The sequence below is a fragment of the Hippocampus guttulatus genome, chromosome 16 (genome assembly GCF_054856545.1).
Source record: "Hippocampus guttulatus isolate MCC_2025c chromosome 16, RoL_Hgut_1.0, whole genome shotgun sequence".
Lineage (NCBI taxonomy): Eukaryota > Metazoa > Chordata > Actinopteri > Syngnathiformes > Syngnathidae > Hippocampus > Hippocampus guttulatus.
Genome location: NC_141276.1, coordinates 4,215,355 through 4,237,820, shown reverse-complemented (window position 1 = coordinate 4,237,820; position 22,466 = coordinate 4,215,355). Strand labels below are relative to the sequence as shown.

Below are 22,466 nucleotides of genomic sequence, written 5' to 3'. Positions count from 1 at the left end.
CCAAGCAGTCTGCTCGATGATCAATAAGATAGTTTACAACTTTTTGACCCTGATGCAATACATATGCTTACTCATGACCCCACATCTGCAAAAGAATTCTACAGCATGCATTGAGTTGGCCAATCAAAGTTCAGGTTGTTCTGAGTATGGGACACTCTAGTGGCCATAGACAAGTGACCCAGTCTCAGGCAGCCTGCTGGGCCTGATGCCATGCTTCCCGATTGCCGGCCCCTTGGCAATTCGGTTGGCATCAGTGTGCTGTGTCCGCATCCCAGCAACAGCGTCAGCGATTTGGGCAGGCTCCCTCAGGTCCCCAGCCAATCATTCACAGACAGAAGAAAATTATTCCAGAGCTAGCCAATAGTGATCCTTGATGTGCAGAGTGCCATCCCTCCCTGATGGAAATTCCATAAACCCACCATATACACAAAACACAGACAGTGTTTACATAGTGGGAGTGTGCACATACTTGTGTATAAATATGCAGGCGTTGGGAAAAAAAGACACAAAACTCATCTCTTGATTCAAGTGAACGTTTCTCTTTATACTCTGCAGTAGGACCGTCAAGGCCGAACATTATTTTCTGTTTTGCGTCTCAGGTGATCGTAAAGCTTTCAAGCCGCCAATGCTCAAGATCGAGCTTTGGCGTCCTCTAGTGGTCAGTTTGAATCACTGCTGCTGTGTTTCCGCTAGGTCACTATTCGATGATTATTTATAATTGGAAAAACTAACCATCGAACAAAAGAACAATTTTTGCGTCTTAGTAGTTTATTTCTTATGCCATGACATTTACTAAATGTCCATCACGTTGCTCTGATGTCATCCAATTTTTTGGATTACTTTGGTATACGTTGGTATGAAATATCATTTTATACGGACAAGCCACAAAGTTGGTGGCCACCTCACACATTGCTCGACAATCAGCAAACGATCCATGTTAGAAGAATTCAGTCGCACAAGTTCTGATGTCACAGTTATTTAGTCTAAAGGAGGAAAGAAGGAAGGGAAGAAAGTCAGGTTCTTGTTTGTTAGCTACGAGTTACAGTGCATCAGATCATATGCCAAAATCTGCATGAAAATGATTTTAACATGAAATCACAAACCTTGTTGTAGCTTACCTTTACCAAGGTGGCCAAGACACCGTACACGATGGAGATGAGAAATAGCACAAGAAATGTGGCAGACATATACCAGCTTTCCACATTGATATCTTGATTGACAACTGCATCAGCAATGTCGTCCAAGACATTGCAATCTGGTAAGATCACTGAAAATAAAATGAAAAATTAGTGATTATGGCACTGATTTATAAAAACAAAGGGTTCTTTTGACAATGTGCAGGACGGTCACAGATTAGTACCTGGATTTGTTACATTCAAGGTCAGCGTGAGGGTTGCGTGTGTTACTCTACAGGTGTGGACCACGCCGGGTAACAGGTCAATTTGGGACAGCCGAAGGCGGCTCTGGATGCTGAACTTTCCATCGGGACCTCTGCTGGGTTGACTAGTGTTGAAGTAAGACAGCTCATTGGCGTCATCAAGATACCAGGAGATGTTAATGGATGCGGGACTGAAGCCGAACACCAGGCACACAAGTTCGCCTGAACCACGCAGCAAAACGGCTGAAGGTCGGCTGGGAGTGACTGGGGCTGCAACATCAGAAATGCAGGATGAAATGGCACGGCATTAAAATCCAGCATCCTTGTGTAGAAGGCATCGCCATTTTTTTTTTTTGTAGGCATGTGTGAATAGTTGCAAAACAACTCTAAAGTTAGCAGTCATAACAATGAACATCTTTTTGTAGATAACTGAACCGAACCCTTTTTTTCCCCACTTGACTCGAGCAGTATGAAAAATTTGGCTCACGACACAAAGCATAAAAACGATCACGGTTCATAACTCGACAAACTCCGAGGTTGGAAGCGCTCGTGAGTCAAGGCACCACCGTACAACAATAGCAAATGTGACAAAGGTTAAATTTGAGCTCACCAAACACATTCTCTATTGTGCATTGAACGGGTGTTTCCGATGACTCATGTTTGACACAACAAGAATATCTGGCTCCCCGATCCTCGCTTTTTGATACATTGAGTCTGCTGAGCATTGAAAAAGTGCCGCTACTGCTGCTGTCGATCCATGAAGGGCTGTTGGTGTATGAACTCGTTGGCAGTCTTTGACCATCTTTCTCCCAGTACGCTATCTTGTTATCGGGGGAAAACCCAGAAACCAGGCAAGTCAGCGTGAGGTCATTGGAGGTTGACAGCTCAGAGATGGTAGGTGGTACGATGCGCGCTGTTGGCGGATGCGAGTCTGGGTGGGGATGGGGGTGGGGGTGGGGAACACAAGCAAAGATCAGATCAATGTTGATGCTTTGATGGCAATTCAATGAAGACTGCAATTGCAAAAATTCAACACCACAACACCTTTGCTTTTGCTGACGCGGCCCTCGTATCCCTGATTGGAACATTTGTGTTTTCCCTCACAAGACACTTGTTTATATGCATCCCAGTCACTCGCTAACACATCGAAGAAGCTCCGAAGGGACTGCGTGCCATTGGCGTGACTGGTTGGCTTCTCCGTATGGGAGTTGTGGAAATATTTCTTCCCATCTACTTTCCAGGAGATGGCGAAATCATCCAGATGCACGCCGATCACAAGACAAGTGACGGTCACTTGATCCCTCTGCTGCGACTCCGTGAGCGCCGGTCCTTGAATATATACTGCAACTTTTTGAGCTGATGGTGGAATTACTGTCAAGATAAATTGAATGGATACGTTGAGATTCAATATTATTTGGTTTTGTGCATTATGGTAATATTTAAAAAAAAATACATTTACCAGAGCAGACGTTGATGGTTTTTGTGACATTTTTATTCAGCCATCTGTCAGACACTTCACAAGTGAATTCTTTGCCGGGTTGCCATTCTTCTTGCTCGATGTCTACTCGACTGGCCACAGCCACACGCCCATCCGCACTCATGCTGATGTCGGTCGTTGATGGCGGTCTTTGTTGAGACCCCGTGTACCATTTTATCCGAGGATTAAAGCCCCATCCGGAGCACAGGAGTCTCTGAGGCTTTTCTTCGCTGGGGGCCAGAAAGAGCTCCACTGATGGCTCCGCTGATAAAAGACGACATATCGATCAGGTTTAACGCATCAACATGAAAGCGGCTCTCTTGAATTAGCCTCTCACCAAAAACGTTGTCAATGGGTTTGGAGTGGAAGATGCCGGAGAAGCCCTGGTTCACTTTACAGGTGAAACGCGAGTCGTGCTTCACGAACGACTTTGGCACGCTGAAATATGGACTGATGGAATGTGGGCCAGGCAGTTTAGAGAGTGCAACGTAGCGTTGGTCCGAAATATCCACGCCGTTGGCCTGAAGGGTGACGTAGAGGTCGACGGCATCAAGTTGTGTGACGTCACATTCAAATACGGCTACGTCGTCCTTCTGCAGTTCGGCAAGAGATCTCCTGATCGCCACCGACGGAGCGTTCACCGCAGACTCTAGTCGATCATGATCGGACAACAGCAGAGCCTTCAGTCTGGCGGGCGCTTGACTCTCCGAACCATGTCGATTTCACTCACGCCCCCCTACCTGACACGGCGATGGTCTCCTCAACGTCCGAGAAGCAGCGGTGCTCCGCTTTACATTTCACACTCTTCATTTGTTTCCACTCATCTGCCGATACGGTCAGATTACTGACGACGTGGGATGCGTTGTTGTACTGGCTGGCTTGGTTATAAGTGGCTGTTTTGCCCTCCGCCAGCATTGTGACGACGGCATCCAGCGCGGTGCGCAGCGAGCAGACCGCTGTCACGTCAGACGTTTCCGTCATGACCGCCTTGAAGCTGGGAAGCGCCACATGGACGGAAGGGGGTTCGTTTGCCAGAGCTGCCAGATGACATCACACGGTCACCGTTACCAACGTGACTGTACTTTATTCACGATGTGTTGAACTGAAGAGAGACGACTGTCATACAGCCATTTTATACGTACTTTCACAAATACTGATGGACTTTATCCTTTCTTTTTTGTTTTGAATCCACTTGCATGTAAAATCCGAGCCACTCTTCCACTCTCCCACGGTCGGCTCAAATTCGCTGAGCAGAGTGAAGGTTTTGGCTTCTTCCGCCACACGCTGATATTTCCTGGTGGTGGTCCGGGCGGCAGCTACTTTTCGGTTGTCCCGCAGCCACTCGATGCTCAGTGTGTCCGGAAAGAAGCCATTTATGATGCACAAAAGTTTGATGGTAGGGGCTCCGAATTCATCCTCCAAAAGCGGATACAATGTCATGTCCGGAGCAATGTCTGGCAGCACAGTACTCACTGCTGAAACTGAAAAAAAAAAAAAAAACAGTCTGTGTTTCATTTTAACGTCATTTCTTTCTCTAGCCAGTGTTGAGCATTTCTACATTTGTGGCAAATTCGTCATACGTACCTTCGGATTGTTGCCTCTAACTCTAAACGTGATGTCTTTGCTTTTAGGCCGCAGGGGAGAGTTTTACTTTCACAGTGTCTGGTGTCTTAACAGTCAGGTGGAAATTTGGTTGGCATGCGCGGACGGAGGCATCGGCGCAAGCAGCGGGTGAAAGCATTGAAGAAGGAAAAAAATGAAAAGATACAGAAAAGCATACAGAAAAAAAAAAGCGCGAAACACAGAAGCGAAACACGACGAGGAGTAACGCGTGACTGGCAGCAGGTGTTGAGGAGGCGAGGTTGTGACAAACACATTTACATACGTTTTTCACATCTTTTCTTTTTAACAGCCTGTTGAATCCAGGTGCTGACATGATGCAAATGTTTTACAAACAGACGTTAAGGAAAAAAGAAAAGCCAATGATATTCCCTTTGATATCATTTTGATATTTATTTAAACAAACTGTACATAAGTCACGTATATGTAAAAAAAAAAAAACATTACTTACATGGGAAATATGGTGTGCATTTAGAAGACAATTTTTACAAACAGTACCGGGTTTCTTTTTTTCATTTGACCTGAAAAGAAAATGAAGAAAATAAATCTCTATCCTCATAATAATAATAATAATAATAATAATTATCATAATCATAATAATAATAATTACAACAATAATCATAATAGTACCACTAATCATAATAATAAGAATACTTGTAGGTATAGATATATACTGTAAAAAAGTCTACACACCCCGGTAAATGGTACGATTTTGTGATTTAAAAAAAAAATGAGACTATGACATATAATTTCAGTTTTTTTCGACCAATGTTCTAATTTAATGTGTCTTATAACATGAATAATTCAAGTGAAAAAAAAAGCTACATCTTTTAGAGATGTTAAAAAAAACAGGTGCGGTATTGTGGTTGCACAAGTGCGCACACCCTCATAAAAGTGAAGATTTTGCTGTGTTGAAAATTAACCACTCACATTTAAAGTCGTGTTCAATGCGAGTCAGTACACTGCCACTCTTTGAGTGTGTCTACCACTAGAGAAAGTAGTCCAACTATTCTCGTAGGCTTTTCCCAAATTTCTTTCTTTTTGCTTTCTAGCAGAAAGTTTTGCGCCAACACTGACTGGTATTTGATCATTTGAAAATTCCCTTCACCTTGACTAAGGTTCCAGTTCCAGCTGATATCATGAAAACGCTGTATTTTAAACAGGGGTGTGTAGACTTTTTATAGGCACTGCGTAAAGGCATACAGATCTGCTGTGGCATAATTGCATGATGTTGGCGGAGTTGAATTTTTTTTTTTTTTAAAGTGTTCAACACGGTATTACCTTGAAAACAGTTACTCCAATGCTGAACAGCAGTGTGATGAGGAAGAGGAGGATGAAGGTGAGCGCTGTGACTCCCATGTTATCTTCCTCTGCATCCACGCCATTGTTCCACTGGTGGTTTGTCTCCACCAGGAAGTCTAGTGGATGCACATTATGACTTCAGTGAAAGCTCGAAATTAAAGCACGTGTGCCCTTTTTTTCAGTAATGACTCATCAAATAAACGGCCAGTCTGTGGTTCCTTGAGAACGTGATTTGTTTGGTTACGTCATCAATCTTCAAACCGTTTGCCCGGGAACTGTTTCTCGAAAGGCTCAAAAGCCCCAAGTGCCCTCAGAAATTTCAGATTTTGACATAATGATGAAGATTGGAGACCCTGAGCTGCTTTTGAAAGACTCCGTTATTTGTGTGGCCAGTAGGACTATACAGTATAAATATTTATATATACACTCTGTATTTGTGTGGGTAAGTGTGTGTGCGTCGTGTTTGACCTTAAAATATCAACTCAATTGTTTTGTTTGGGCGGCAAGACCCAGAAGAGGACGAAGACGTGCACAAATACATTTTCGCACAAATATAGTTAACCTACTGTCTGTTCCTCCAAGAAAATATATTGAAATGTGTGTGTGTGTGTGTGTGTGTGTGCGTGCGTGTGCGTGCGTTTACATTTGTGATTCTCCAACTCACATCCAACAATGAATATTTGCTCCGAATAAAGACAACAGCTTGCGACATACAACAGTTGCCACGTGCGCTTGTTTGGTTTTGTTTTGTTTTTGTTTTGTTTTTATTTGGATTTTCAATCTGCATTTGAAGGCGACACAAAATATGGATGAACAAGCGGCAAACAGTCAAGAGGCAAAACAGGAGAAGACAGAGTGACACAGAAGACGTCTACTGAGTCTTGCACAATTCAGGGTCCGCGATCCTGAAGTTGGCCGCATTGCTTCCGCCGGACGTGTGCGTAATGGCCCTGACAATGACATTGGAGGTGCTGCTCAGAGATTCGTGGTAAAGCATACAGCTGTAGGCCAGGTTTAGTTTTTCCCACTCCTCAAGGCTGATCGTTAACTGGCCATAGACCGAATAGGAGCCTTGGTTTTCTAAGGGGTTGGTGGTGCTGTGAATGTAGGCGGGGCCAACGGGCTCGTCATTAACAAGCCACCTCAACAGAACATCGCGAGGGAAGAAGTCTTTTGCAAAGCAAGTCAGGGTAACCGTGTTTGTTTGAATATCTTCCAGTGGAGCCATCATAAAAAGTGTAGGACGCCGGGATGGTTTACCTGCAAGAAGGGCAAAACAACATGTGCAAACTCAAGACACAATAAAGGGCGCCAACACACACACACACACACACGCACAAACACATACGCACACACACACACACACCTTTGATCATGAGTGGAAGATTTCTTACCCGCATATCTTTGGTAGGATACCTTCATCGCGCCCCCCGTATCTGGACGCAGCACAACGCAGTTGTGTTTTTCATTATTTATCCATTCGTCATACGTCAGTTCAAGCAAAGAGCGAAATACGCCCGTTTGGCCGGATTGGAGGGATATCAAGGTATCAGCCATTTTCTTGCCATCCTGGTTCTCCCATGAAATACTGTTCACGGACGGCTTGTTGATTTTGACTTCACATATGACGGTTCCTTGTCTCTGCAAAAACATCTCGTCCAGCGTGGGGCCCACGATCTTGACGTTTACATCCACGTCTGTCGAAACTGCCATTTTTGCGACACGTTTTGAAGCCGGTTACATTAGGCGTACTTCATTTCAAATTTAAAAAAAAACAAACAAACAGAAATGTTCTTACCAGATGAATTCGGGGCACAATTCTGGGCAAAATATGCCGACACAAAAACATCTCCGTGGGCGCCTCTGCCTTTAAACTCGCACGTGATGTTGGCGTCAGGTGACAACTGGTTGGGCGCGAGCGTGAGAAAGCTCGCGGCGCTGTAAAGCGTCGTTCCGTCTGGGCCACTTCGGGCCTCAGAATGAGTCTTGATCTCATCCATTTTGTTGGAGATGTCGTAGCCGTTTAGCAGCCATTTGAAGCCATAAACGTTGGGGGAAAAATCTTTGGCAAAGCAGGCAAAGGACGCCTCATCTTGCCCATCGGGAGTGGCCAACACTTTGACCGTCGGCAGTGAGAAGGCCTCTGAAAAACAAACAAACAAACAAAATATCCACAAAAATATGTTGGCGCGAGACAAGACGACACATTTATGCACAAGTCGACACGAAAGTGAGCCGAGACAAGACGGCAAACGCTGTATATGCACAAGCAGACATGATGGGGAGGACAAAATTCTTCTTTGGCTATGATTTAAGAACTTTCGACGACTTCATCAGATTTAAAGTTATACTTTTTGCTCATAAATATGCTTTTTTTTTTTAATCGCCGACTTTCCATGTGTGCATTTGCATATACAGTTATACACACTGAGGCAAGCGAGCGTAAATCGGAGTTATTTGCACTCTAATGCGTACGTGGCGAGATGCAAAAAGCACAAAAATATTGTGAGGATTTTTTTGGGGGAGGGTGTGGGGGGACAGATGGGGAGACAGAGTCAGCAAGGAGCGTCCTGCAATTCCTTTCCACCTCACTGTTTGTTTTGAACCGACATTGAACGCTATTTAATTGAGTGACAGTTTCTGTTGGTGTCCAGTGTGCTCCCTACCCTTGTGTTTATTTATTCGGAATCAACGGGTCAGGTGAAATGTGGATTCTCATGACACATTTCATCGCAGACACTCAATCAAAACCTCATTAACCCTTTCATGCACAAATAATGACACCCTGTAATCTGATTACGGTACTTGATGACATGTCCACTGTCGTCACCGCTGTCCCTGAAAGGGTAAAATAACCACTTTTGCTTCTTTTTTTTTTAAATTATATATATATTTATATATATATTTTTTTTTTGGGGTGTGTGTCTTTTGATAACATAATTATCTCAGCATTCAAATGATGTCACGGTCATAATTGTAATGAAGTAAAGAACAGCGATGAATAGGGTTTCAATCAACTTTTTTTCTTTTGTCATGCATGTTTATATTTTCATGAACCCATGATGGGAATCTTTGCTTTCAAAGAAAATAAAATAAAATTGCATTACCTTCTGTTTTGGTGATCGTCAGTTCAACATTTGCGTTGGAATGCTCGGCAACACATCGGTATTTGGCCTTGTTATCCCAGTCCACTTTCCTCACTTGGATTTGACTCACTCCCGTGTAGAGGTTGTTGTTTTCAACTGAAGGATACTGAATAAAGTCAGTCAAGGCGCTTCCGTCTTTGCTCCAGGTGAAGGTCAGGGGAGAAGGTGTGAAGCCGGTGGCGAGACAGCCGAGACTCAGCGTTGCTCCGGAGCCACATTGCATCAGAGGAAAAAGGGTCGGTTTGATTGGCGTACCTGGAAAAAAAGAACAGAAATGGCGGTCGATTTGGGGATTTTTTAATACAGTATATGAAATACAGTTTTTGTTGAGTGCAAGATACCACAACAAAAAAAAGGTCACTAATTATTCTTTGAATGAATCCCGAAAGCCCATTTATGATATTAAAAGACAATAATGAAAATGAAAACATTTTCACTGTAGTTATATTAGTTTTATTTAGTTTTGCAAATGTAAGATGTGGTTTCAGTTCGTTTCCATTGTTTTTTCCAAAAGCATTCTTGCTTTTATTTGTTCGTGTTTTTTAATTTGAGATATTTTGTTAATTTTCATTCACTAAAATAACCTTCCGACATGATTATATTTTGTACGTCATTGAAATCGAAACCATCGTATTAGTATGTAAGAAAATTGCACTTTTCGTCATTTTTAGCAATATCAAATATCACTTGCGGCTCTTTTTTTTTTTTTTTTTGGTATAATTTCATTCGCAACACATCAACATCAAACAATTTTGCATGACTGAACAAAGGTTGGGAAACGTTAATAAACTTACATTTTACTCAAGGGACAATAAAAACGAAAAAAAATCGGTGAAACTTATGAGACCCGACAATCGAAGATATAAACAGACAAAGCACTTTTCATATCGAGTACGCTTTTTAACTTTGAGCCAGTTTAACTTCACGTTTGAACAAGACCATCCATGTGTCATTTGTCAAACGGACATATTTTTCTTGCCTTATTTTCATGGGATTCGGCTAAAAATGAATAGACACCAAAAAAAAAACAGTTGTATGTCAAATCTGCTCAAAATATAAGGAATTTGTTGATAAAACATTGTGAGGCTTAAAAAAAAACATTTCCGATTATCGGTAATGCTTACAGTGCTTAAAGAGATAATAAAATGCAGCCCCCCCCAAAAAAACACAAAATTGGCATTCAGTACTTACCTTGTATTACTCACATTGCTTTTCCCTCCTCAATAGGAAAGAATTATAATAACATATTAACAATGAAGCACAAACTCCCTTTTAGTTCGCATTTCGTAAGGCGGTTTCCAAACACAAAAACATTCATGACTTACCTCCCGTAACTGTGACTTGGGTTCCTTTGCCCCAGTAGTCAAAGGCACAGTCACATTGAGGGAATACAAGTGCAATGCAATACAAAAACTTTCAAGGCACTTTTTCCAGACATAAAACATCAATTGTTACTTACCAGATGTAACTGTGACTTGGGTTCCTTTGCCCCAGTAGTCCAATTTAGTACACAGCGATACAGAGCAATCTGTTGGCAATGCAAATACCCTAAAAGAAAAAAAAAAGGAAAACAGGAAAATAACTTCCTCAAATAGTCTTGTCCTGTGGTTCTCAATCGTCTTCCTTGAGAAGTTTATTTCCTGACATCTGGAGTGGGTGTCATCCGACGGTTGTTAAAACGTTGGCTGTCCCTTCATACATGCCCGTCTAGACCCGGGACTTGTTTCTCACCATCTTGTGCCATCCTGGGGGGCCAAGGAAAATGAAACGGAAGTTGTGATATATAAAAATACTCCCCGAAATCTTGAACCCAGAAACTTGACCTTTGAATCCGGGCTTTGGCACTCACGTGTAGAGTCTGCATGCTAGCAAACAGAAAAGATAAATATGACCGCCCCCCTTCCCCCCATCACCCTCATTGTGGCCTTCCTGTGTGGAGTTTGCATGTTGTCGCCATGCCTGCGTGGGTTTTCTCCGGGTGTCCACATTCCAAAAACATGCGTGGCAGTCTGATTGAACAGTCTAAATTATCCCTCGGTGTGAGTGTGAGCCCGGATTGGCTGGCAACCGGTTCAGGGTGTCCCCCGCCTACTGCCTGGGATTGGCTCCAGCACCCCCTGCAACCCTTGTGAGGGTAAAACGCATCATAAAATGGATGGATGGATCTATACACTATGTATATATTTTTTTAACATTTCAGAGCTAATGATGATGTCGTTGTTGCCCCTCTCCTGAATGACGCTTTTTGGACATTATATTTTGTTGGATCTAATTTAATATTATTGTTTCACGAATCCAGCTCATTCCATAATCGCTGCCATTATTATGTGTCAAGAAATGTGTCCCTCTGCGGGCAATTTGCAAATCGTCTGCCATTCCAACCGTCGCCTCGTCAGAGGTTTTTGTCATGGTGTGTCACACTGTGCCATACCACACCATATACCCACACGATGACACACGCCCTGTCAAAAACCTCCCAGCTGCAGCCTGTGCCAAAGGTATTTTTTAAAGGGCAAACCTTTCCGATATATGGAAGCGACAACAAATCCAAATGAAATCTTTCATCAAATAGATCATGATTTTTGTGTATTTTTAAATAATTGTCCGATCAATTAACTGATATTTAACAGTGAATAAATTGATGAAATATAATATGCCTTTAACCCGTTCATGCACCCTTTAACCTGATAACATGATAAGCTGTGCGCTGTAGTAACTGCTGTCCCTGATTGGGTGAAAATAATTTATTGCATTATTTTTTTTCTTTTTTGAGTGCATGTTTTTTGTTGTTGTTTTTTTATGTCAATGCCAAATAAATTATTTTTCATTTGGATGTGAAATTCACATGGCTTTACTGTTCCTGTTTCACATTAGCAGGTGGTCTCCCAAGGGTGCAGTAAGCAGATCATTCTTGCATTACTTCAGACATAGCCGATAATAACAGTGAATAAATATTTTATGGTACTTAGCCCTCCTGGAAATAATTCACCTCATACATATCATATTCATGCATGTTCCTGTAATGCACATCGCTGGCATTTAACACTTTGTGTTCGTCAATACTTAAATAAAATAAAATAAAACATACCCAAGACTGACCAATATTGAGCGGTGGAAAAATATGAGATTGACAAAATTTTCATGTCGGAGGTTTCAGCTTGATGCCAGTGATCATCCTCCTGCTAACCCCACCCCCACCCCCCCCACCCCCAACAAAATGGTCACATTTTGTCAACAGAATCCCAACAGAGGATCACAGGTTTTTGTTATGATGTGTGGCACTGTGTGTGAATACCGTATACCATATTCACAATGACACACGCCCTGTCAAAAACCTCCCAGCTGCAGCCTGTGCCAAAGGTATTTTTGGAAGACAAAACTTTTAAGTGTCAATAAAGGACAAAATGAAATGAAATAGTACCGTGGAATTTTTCCATTATTCATCGATATGTTCATTATTCAGGAGGACATCGGATACATTTATTTTCATGCTGTTTAACTGCAAATAAATTGATCGAACAGAACGTGCCTTTAAAATTCATGAACAGATCATAATTGAGCTGCGTCTTGGTGTGCGTGTTTATTTTATTCAGGGTCGCTTGAAATTCTTCCTTTTTGAATGGAGGATGTGCGATGTGTCGAAGCGGAAGCAGAAAAACCCGTCTTCCAAAAATCAAAGACCTGCAAACTCAGATGAAGTGGAAGTCGGATGCACAAAGTACAATTTTCACTGGAGATTTTTTTTTTTTTGGTCGATAAATCAATAAATAAATAAATCTGATTTTGTTTCAATGGCCATGCGTAATTTTTCTTAGAATTTGCAACAACAACGAAAAAACGTGTCGGGTAACATTCCTCTGTAAAACATATTGATAATTCATTATGTTATATAGTTCTAACCATTATTTTCGCTGTCATTTTTTTATGTGGGATTTATTGTTATGGTAGTATTGGTTCAAAATAAAGGATTTTTTTTTTTTTTGTGGCTTTTGCTACTGATGTCAATCGTTGTGCTCCTCGCACAGAAGTACGCAGCTGTGTCCTCAGTCTTCAGACTGTTTATGTTGAGATCAAGCTGGCTGCTAGAGTCCCGTCTGGCGATGGTGAATCTTTCCTGAAGTAAAGGTGAGTAATATTTTGGAGTACTAAAAGGGCCGATATAAGAGATGAATTCTAAGTCTTTTCCGGGCACCTTTCTGATCCAGCTCCACGGATAGTCCGAAAAATCTAAACCGGATATTTTGCACGTCAATGTGTGGGATTCTCCGGCTCTTTTCACCACGGGTTCGGACTGTTCTATGCTCCAGCCTTCAACGGCCGTCAAAACAAAAAGAGCAAGTATCAAGCGCCTTAACATTCTGTCCGCCATCTTGTTTGGAAGCAGGAATGGCGAAGGTATTCTGATGCGTACTGGTACTTAAGTGAGGGAATTGCAGCAGCTTTTATCGCGAGCTGATGGCGAGCGTGTTTTGCATCGAGGGAAATTGGCAGCTTGGAGGACCAGTGGAGTGCTTTTGAATTCACCACGTGACAGAAACATGGTGCTCCATTGTGTGTGTGTGTGGGGGGCGGGGGCAGTTTCGATTTTAATTCAACGATAGCGGAGGTTTGCAAATGCCGGGTTACTTCAGTTTCGAACATTTCCGGCAGTGACCAAAACTGCACTCTATAATTTGAGAAGAATATTGCTACAGTTTTATTTGTAAATTCCAGATCTAATTGTCAACATGTCATTGTTGGAAGAATCATTTCCACAAACATGCCAGTAAATTAACGACCAAATGAGGAATTTGTTGAGTGCAAAATCCCACAGAAGGGTAATTAACGGAAAACTGATCTGATGAGATCTAAACTGAGACCTAACCGATCATGATAAATGTGATCCCTCAAATGAATGACCACAGATTACATCCGGATGGAATTCAAGAATTGCGCTTCAGACTCTAACTGTCATGATTTGGTTTGGGACCAACAGGTGGCACTGTAGGTCTTACCCTGCGGCTGCACACCTGTTGGTCGTTATGTCGTTATGTAATGGTTTAAAACAGGCATGTCCAGCTCCGGTCCTGGAGGGGCCACTGTTCTGCCTGTTTTCTCTCTGGGCTGCAACACACCTGATTCAGCTGATCAGCTCATCAGCCAGCTCTGAAGCAGCATTAGAACAATTCAGATTATTTGAATCAGGTGTGTTGCTCCTGGGAAAGCTGGAAAAAGGGCAGGACAGCGGCCCTTGAGGACCGACTTTGGACACTCCTGGTTTAAAAGGACCTCCGGCACGACCACTCGGTGTCGGGTCATGTTTGTTTCAGTCATGTTTAGGTCATTGTTATGTTTTATCTTCAGTCATGGTTTTTGTTTGATACTTTGGCTTCGTTTTGTTGTGAGGAATTTCTTTGTTTAGGATTTAGTTTTCTGTGTTTTATCAATACACTTCTTGAAGTACACCCTGCTCCTCCCTCCTGCCTGCTTTTTGGGGTCCACCACCACCACCACCTCGCAAATGTGACACTAACAATGCTTGATTGGCAATTCCATCACTCCGAGCTTTCGCAAGAAGACAACACTTGCACCCCCCTCACTGAGCGTTAAGGGGAAGAAGACTGGAGTGGTAAGTAAAGCCTGAGAGCTCCTCTTTATTTATTTATTTTGTTTGTTGGGTTTTTGTTGACGTCTGCTTTTGATTCGAGTTGCTGTGCGTCTCTGGCACAGTAATACACAGCTGTGTCTTCAGGCTGCATATTCTGTCCATTCAGGGTTACTGTTCGGCTGGAGGGGTTGAGTTCAATACTGAACTTGCTACTCAGGGAATTCTTGCGGTAATAGCTCCCAGTGTGTCTTCTGCTCCCGATCCATTCCAGTCCTTTCCCAGCCGCCTGCCTGACCCACACAGTGTGGTAGTCATCCAAATCATAAGACACCTGACAGGTGATGGTCAAGTCCCGACCGGACTGCAAAGTCACAGACGGCGACTGGGTCAACTGTTCGCACTTGACGCCTGTGGAGAACCAGAATGTTAGATATTGAAGGCCAGGAGTCAAAAATCGCGTGTGCCGCAGTGATCATCGCCCGCATCTTACTGGAAGCAGCGGCCAGCAACACCAGCGCAACGACACGGAACATTGTTGCAGCTGAAGGTTGTCCTGATGGGAGCGTGTCTCCTGCGAGAGCCTCACTGCAAGTTTTTATAGCACCCTGGGAGAGTGTGAGGGGGGCGGGGGGATGTTCATTTTGCATAGTGGCACTGCCATGAAAGACGGCAGGTATATATTTGTCACAGGTGACTAGATGTACGCTTGAAAACATACACGTGTTCGGTGTGCTTTCAAGTTTCCGAAATTTGGTACCGTTTTATGACAGCCTGGAGACAAACCGGGGACCTCGGCAGTGGGAGGCGGACGTGCGAACCACTCGACCGCTGTGCCGCCACTTGAAAATCCACAAACATCCATCCGTTATCTGATCCCAGTCAACCACCATGCTACCCTATCCATAAAAAACAAAATGAAATTATTTACGAGATTGATGATTTAGGCATTGGTTTATAATTATTATTATATGGAAATCCATGGCATTTATTTTCATGGTACAACATTTTTAAAAAAATAAAATACATCATCGCCCTTTTAAAACTATGACCTAAGTCATATAAAAAAAAAAGTTTTGCCTTCAAATCTCAGGATAATGACCACCTAAGCTAAAATCATCTACATCCTTCATTAAAAAGATCATTCAATTCTAACACTCAAATGAAATAATGAAAAAATGTAGTCAGTCTATTTTTTGGGTTTTCTTAAAAGAAAATTGAAAAAAAAAAAGACGGGCCATTATGTTAGGGAGGTGACAACATGCCACTAAAATGATGCATGCCAACAGAAAATGGGAGCTTCCTCTTGGATTGTATGTTCTCTTTTGAGCCAGCGACATTTTCTCTCTTATGTGTTGGAAGTGTTCTTCAGGAAGTGACCAAACTGGCCGACTGGTTCAAAATAATTTTTTTTGTGGATGGTTGTTCATCTTTGTGTGTCCTGCGATGCCAAGGTGGTGGCACTAATGTCGAGTATGACAGCCCGCTTGAGTTATTTACCTTCATTTTGTTTGTCTTTTGATGCTTATTTTCGACATCATTTTCTTGGTTTGACTCCAAATTTATCATTTATTTACCTCTCCACTTTGGAGGTTCCACTGTCATTTTTTTTTTAAGACTCAGTGCGTGATCACGCTTGCCCCTACTGAGTGAGCGTGTGCCAGATGCAACATTTTGGGGGAAGAAAGAACTTGAGGTTGCTCGCCTGATCACCTTCAGAACTCCTCCCCACTTTTTTTTTCTGATTATTAGCTTTTTGTTCAGGTCTCCTGATGGTTTGTATTGTTGTGGTTGTCTGGCGCAGTAATACACAGCCGTGTCTTCAGGCTGCATATTCTGTCCATTCAGGGTTACTGTTCGGCTGGAGGGGTTGAGTTCAATACTGAACTTGCTACTCAGGGAATTCTTGCGGTAATAGCTCGCAGAGTGTGCTCTCGTCCCGATCCATTCCAGTCCTTTCCCAGCCGCCTGCCTGACCCACGCAGTGTAGTAGCTGCTTAATGAATAAGACACCTGACAGGCGATGTTTAACTCCTGACCGGACTGCAGAGTCACAGACGGCGGCTGGGTCAACTGTTGGCACTTGACACCTGCGGAGGACAGCGTGTTATGTGTTGAATTTGAGGAATCAAAGGTCATCGCGGGTGCCCCGGTGCCACTTACTGGAAGCAGTGGCCAGCAGCGCGAGCACAACCACACAGAACATGGTTGCAACTGGAAGTGTCCCGACGGGAGCGTGTCTTCTGCCATGACCTGACTGCATGTTTTTGTAGCACACCGAAGAGGGGGGTGGGGGGGCGGGGCCGGGGTGACTTCACTTTGCATAGTGGCACTTCATGTGCTATTTAAAATGGCCGCTCTGTATTTGCAAATTTCTTTCTTGCATGGTTGTGTGAAAGATGCTGCTGGCGCCTTTTAAGAAGATGGTTGATTGGTAATTTGATTTATCCCACTGGTGGCAAACCCCAGGCCCGGGGGCCAGATCCGGCCCACCACATCATTTGATGTGGCCCGCGAAAGCAAATCAAACATGTTGACTTCAATGATGCTTGCTAAAATTTGGACCAAAATTTCAAATTGTCATAGCTAATATATAAGAGAGCTATTGTAAGTTTGCTTGTTTCCAAAACCCTCATGACAGCAGTTGACTTCCTTATATGGTTTCGGTCATAAGGGCCCTCAAGGGAACCAGTAACCATAATGTGGCCTGCGACAAAAATGAATTTGACACCCCTGATTTTTACCCCCTTTTTTCCCCCGTTTTTCTAATACGACACCAAAGTTTAAAAGGCCCTCCAAGTGACTCTAAAAAATGCAAATTGCAAATTCTTTCTCAGAATTCAACCCAAAACGTAGTGCCATTAATTTTCAGGTTCACAAACCTTTCTCAACTTTCTCCGAGGAAAAAAATGCATCACATGAATGCCGTAAAGTTAAAGCATGAAAAGCTCAACTTGAGTTAGTGTGACTCGCAAGCGTTCTTTTGCCTCAGGAGCACACGGTGCATTTTGAGCCAAAGCTGCTTTTCTGCTTCCTGTTTCAGATGAGCAGGTGGTCTCCCAGGGGGGCGGCCCGAGGCCCTTTTCGGGTTAAAATGCTACTACGGACATGGCCACGTTTTATGATGTTTATCCGCTGCGAATAATTCATCTTACATGATGTATATCGGTCAAGATGTTATTTGGGTTTGGCAAGTATAACTTGGAGGTCATCCAGTTTATGATTAAGCTGCCATGAGTCGACTCCTTTAATGTCATCAGTAGGTGACGAGAATTTTCTCCTCGTGCTTGCAGTTTGTGACGAGAGCGCCATTCGAGTGTTCACATCATCCCAGGTTTTTGCCATCGTGTGTGACACCGTGGGTACCCGTCCACCCATATGCTAGTTCCACAATGACACGCGCTCTCTCAAAAACCTCCCCGGCTCCAGCATGTGCCAAAAGTCATTTTTGGGGGGGGGGGGGGGGAACAAAACTTTAAAAAATCCATCATCGACAAAAGGAAACACATTAAACATTCTCATGAGTCTTACGTGTGTTTATTATAATTATTATGATGCAATCGTGATCCGTTCGTTTTCATAATTGGTGTGGGGGGGGGATTGGTCAGGTGTGACAAAGAATTTATTTCAAGAAAATGGCAGCTTTATCTTGGAGTGTTTTCTTTGCAGCCAGCGCCCTTTGAATTCGTATCAAGTGTCGCAAGTGTCACGCTTTGTGTCAGTCTGAAAGAGACAAAACTGGTGGGGAAAATCAAGGGATCGTTTTTGTGGGCCTTTTCTCATGTTATCGATCACGGTGGTTCTGACACAGTAATACAGAGCGGTGTCATCGGCCCTCAGACTGCCCATAGTTAGTGAGACCTGTTCGAGTGAACCGTCTGTTTTGATGACGAATCTACCCTGAATTTCTTCTGCATAATAGTCTGCAATCAACCAGGAGGCAACTCTATGAGCCATCCATTCCAAGCCTTTGCCAGGGGCTTTTCTGATCCAGCCCCATCCGTAGTTGGAAAAACGTAAGCCTGATGTTCTGCACGTCAGTGTGTGGGATTCTCCGACTCTTTTCTCCACCGGTTCGGACTCCTCTATGCTCCAGTCTTGAGCGGCCGCCAAAGCCAAAAGAGCAAGCAGCAAGGATGTTAGCATTCTGTCCGCCATCTTGGTTCAGAGCAGGAAACGCAAAGGGCTACTGCTCTTGCTTGAGGGTATGGCAGCAGGTCTTTATAGCGCACCGGTGGGAAGTGTGTTTTGCATCGAGGATCGGTGGGATGCTTTTGAAATCGCCAGAAAGTGCCCCATTAGAGCATATGGATGCTCACGATAGTTGTTGTTTTTTTTTTTGTTTTTTTCTGATTTGGTCACCTCGGCTGAGTTTTTCCACTGAAGCGGGTGTACAGTATTTGAAAATCCGGAATCACTGAGCAAAACCAACGTGACACATTTCACTGGAATTCATCGATGCTGCTCGTGCTGCAGCCGCGGGCCACACTGAACACTCCAACTGGGCATAAAAGTTGATTGCGAGTCGAATCGCCTGTGACTTGGCTGGAGTTTGAAAATGCTTTTTCCGGATTTAAAATATTGCTTCATGAAACAGCCTCCTTTTTCTTGGTCTTAATAAAATTGCAGAAGCATATTTTAGTCATGTAGCTTCTCTTTGTAAACCTTTGGAGAAGAGAACGTTAAATGTTGAAGGTGAGGGGGTTAAAGATCACGTGTGCAGCAGCCAGCAGTCCGGTTGCCACTGACGGTGTCCCGACGGGAGCGTCCCATCTGCGAGGGCCTGACTACAAGCTTCAGAGCACGCCGGCGGGGTGTTCACTTTTCGCCATGGCACCGCATAAGAGAGCGGGTGCAGCGTTTGTCGCCATATGCTTCAAAATGCGACTTCTCAAACCGGCAAAAACAGTGACACAGTGTATTATGTTCAAATGTACTCCATCGTTTTGTGATTGGGTGCATGTTGCTCTTGTGGCAAATTTGTTTGTCTTCTTCTTTTTCCACTTCATCTTGTCAAGTGTTCTTTTGTGAGCACATGAGCACAGAGTGCCTTTCGTTTGCAGGATGTTTTTCTGGTTCCTGTTTCACATGAGCAGGTGGCGTCCCAGAGGTGCCGCCCGAAGATAGGTTTGGAAACTGAGAAAGCTTAGCTTGACTGAAATGATGTTTCTGGCATGACAACTGCTTTGCATCTGTCTTATAAGCAAAAAAAAAAAACATGCTTCATTTATTTCATCATATTTTACAAATACAGCATCATTTAAAAAGAAATCTTATATGAGACTGATGAATGTTAACTTTTGTTAGGGGGGGGGGGTTGTTTGATGATTATAATTCTTTTGTTTTTTTCCTGTACCATGTTTAAAATGTCAACTCTTTGATTATGTCAAGCTATTCGATGTGTTTTTTTAAGTACTTTCTGAATCACTCACTTAACAACTTGCTTTAAGTGGATCGCGAAAAGTTTCTATTTTATAAATCCATTTGAAGTACCGCGTAAACTGTAGACGAATTTAATAAATCTAATGTGCTCTGTTGGTGATGTCAAAGTGGTTCCCTGTATCGTCTGCATACTGTTTGCGAGCGCGATCAATGCGGTTATGTAAAAAGATATAAAAGTGATTGCGGGACTTAGCGGTCTGATGCAGAATCTGAATCAAAATCCGGCATGTCAAGACCATCTCAATTTAAGCTGATTTGAAATTTGCGTCATTATTTAGGTTTTTGACAGATTATATGCAGCATCTTGATAGAAATGACTATTTTCACATCACGTTTTTATTTTAAATAAATGCACCATGATTTACATCCAAGCAAAGTTATCGTGTATCTTGTGTGGAATTGTGTTCTTTGGAAAAAGCCTCAAAAGCGCACGTGAATGTGCCCCCGTATATGTAAGTGTGCATCATTAAGCCCGTATTTCTCTTCCAGAGCTAAACGGCAGAGATAATCCGTCAGAGACTTCATCCCTCCTCTCGGCCATGCACACATCACTCGTGATGACATTTTACACTCATGTACGGCTGCCCGCACTCTCCGTAAAGACGGCATACATGCATACATACATACGTGCCATCGTGCATCCTACATACGTTTAGACTTCTTAAACGCAAGCAGAGACAGCATGAGCCTGAAACAAGCTTGCATCTTCCTCCGAGGGGGGAAAAACCGACAAGTAAGTCACGCCGATTTAACGCCACTTTTTCCTCCTTAAATTGTTGTTCTTGAGGAAGAAAAATCTTGAAAAATATTTTTTTTAAATCACATAAAATATGAATTCATTTGTGAAATTATTATTTTTATGTTGTGGAATGTTAATGGGAGTATTTACACCCTCGGGTTCGGCTTTATTGAATGTAGATGTAAACAAAACAAACATTTCCCCCCCCCCACTCATTCAAATTCATTCAAGATTTTTAGAATTTTAAATCAAGACTTCTTCTCTTTTCGTAAAATTAAAAACAGTCTATATTTCATGACGTATTATTTATTTCTAGATTTTGAAGTTGAGCTGTACACAGCGCAACAGTAATCATTACGCATCTTTGATCACAGATATCAAAATGATGCCCCTGTTTGTGTCCATCCTTCTTGTTTTGCAGAGAGATCTCACTCACGATGAGGTAGAAGGTAATTCATGCTTTTAATTCACCCCCCCTCCCCGCCCCCTCTCTCTCACCCACGTGGAGATTTTGTATCACCGGGCGACTTTGTACCTCTCTCTCTCTCTCGACATGCATGCTAGAGTTACGTGTGGCTTTTGTGGAGTTTGACAAAGACAAAGATGGCTTCATTACCTGCAAAGACTTGGGCAACCTGATGAGGACGATGGGCTACATGCCAACTGAAATGGAGCTGATAGAACTGAGCCAAAACATCAACATGAACCGTAAGAATCCATGTGATGCTGGAAATGGCAGCAAAGCTTCAAATACAATTGAAATAAGAAACTTTTTGACCTTTTGCACATCCTATTTTTCAGTTTTCTTCATTTGTACCAGAAACCATAAACATTTCATAAAATATCGTACACATGTGGTTCCACTTTTCCACAAATATATCCCACTTGGTGTTGATTCTTCTTCAAAAAAAATTTTTTTAAATTTAAAAATCATATTTTATACCTTTTATTTTTGAAGCCTGAAATAGGTCAAACGGTCAGAAAGTTCAAAGGGGGCCCAATACTTCTCATACGCCACTGTAATTTATCCAAGAGCTGATAGTTTCTGCCTTGATATATACTGTACGTGTCAACGCAGTGGGAGGACGGGTGGACTTTGAGGACTTTGTGGAACTTATGAGCCCCAAGCTCCTGGCTGAAACTGCAGGCATGATCGGTCTCAAAGAACTAAAAGACGCTTTCCGAGAGGTGAGTTGAGCCCGTTTCGTGTGGTCCGCCTTCGGCACTTCTTGGCGCAGCCCATTTGAACGCCTGGACGGTTTCTTCCAGTTTGATATCGACGGCGATGGTTCGATCACGTCGGATGAGCTGAAGCACGCCATGCTGAAATTACTGGGCGAACAAGCCAGCAACAAAGAAGTCGAAGCAATGGTCAGAGAAGTGGACAACAACGGGGATGGTACTGTTGACTTTGAGGGTGAGAAACAAGACCATGCAAACAACATGCATTAAAAAATGTATACATTTTTTTAAATTGTCTGATCAAAATTCTGCCCAATGTTTTTGCAGAGTTTGTCCAAATGATGTCGAAGAAGTGAAGACAATAAACACCTGTGGATGCTTTAACCCACTTTACTGTCCCCCATGATCGCTTTTTTAAAAAGATTTACAGAATAGACTTGTAAATGTACTAGAATCCCATCCAGACTTTATAAGGTGGAATTTGCAACCCCACCTGCAACGACTGTCTTTAAGAATTGAACTTGACAGGAGTACGAGACAGATCAGGCATCACTGGCCCCATCTTGCTCCTGTAATCGAGATACACAAAACTACCG

General features: G+C 42.9%; 2 protein-coding genes across 2 annotated transcripts; one reads left to right on the top strand and one right to left on the bottom strand.

Annotated features, from left to right (window-relative positions):
• Positions 1 to 68: 68 nt before the first annotated feature.
• On the bottom strand, positions 69 to 18,715 carry LOC147192592 (uncharacterized). The gene is made up of 17 exons (XM_086132891.1): positions 18,311 to 18,715; positions 17,872 to 17,895; positions 10,249 to 10,299; positions 8,885 to 9,178; positions 7,576 to 7,920; positions 7,172 to 7,483; positions 6,653 to 7,037; positions 5,757 to 5,913; positions 3,998 to 4,409; positions 3,596 to 3,892; positions 3,193 to 3,504; positions 2,838 to 3,119; positions 2,423 to 2,749; positions 1,989 to 2,309; positions 1,361 to 1,648; positions 1,119 to 1,267; positions 69 to 983 (listed from the first exon to the last, which is right to left on the bottom strand). Exons 1-17 carry the CDS (start codon positions 18,663 to 18,665, stop codon positions 975 to 977), a joined length of 4,320 nt encoding a protein of 1,439 aa, XP_085989017.1. The 5' UTR covers positions 18,666 to 18,715; the 3' UTR covers positions 69 to 974.
• A 1,718-nt stretch (positions 18,716 to 20,433) lies between these two features.
• On the top strand, positions 20,434 to 22,259 carry cabp5b (calcium binding protein 5b). The gene is made up of 6 exons (XM_086132747.1): positions 20,434 to 20,682; positions 21,110 to 21,137; positions 21,253 to 21,396; positions 21,767 to 21,876; positions 21,958 to 22,105; positions 22,198 to 22,259. Exons 1-6 carry the CDS (start codon positions 20,632 to 20,634, stop codon positions 22,224 to 22,226), a joined length of 510 nt encoding a protein of 169 aa, XP_085988873.1. The 5' UTR covers positions 20,434 to 20,631; the 3' UTR covers positions 22,227 to 22,259.
• Positions 22,260 to 22,466: the final 207 nt, after the last annotated feature.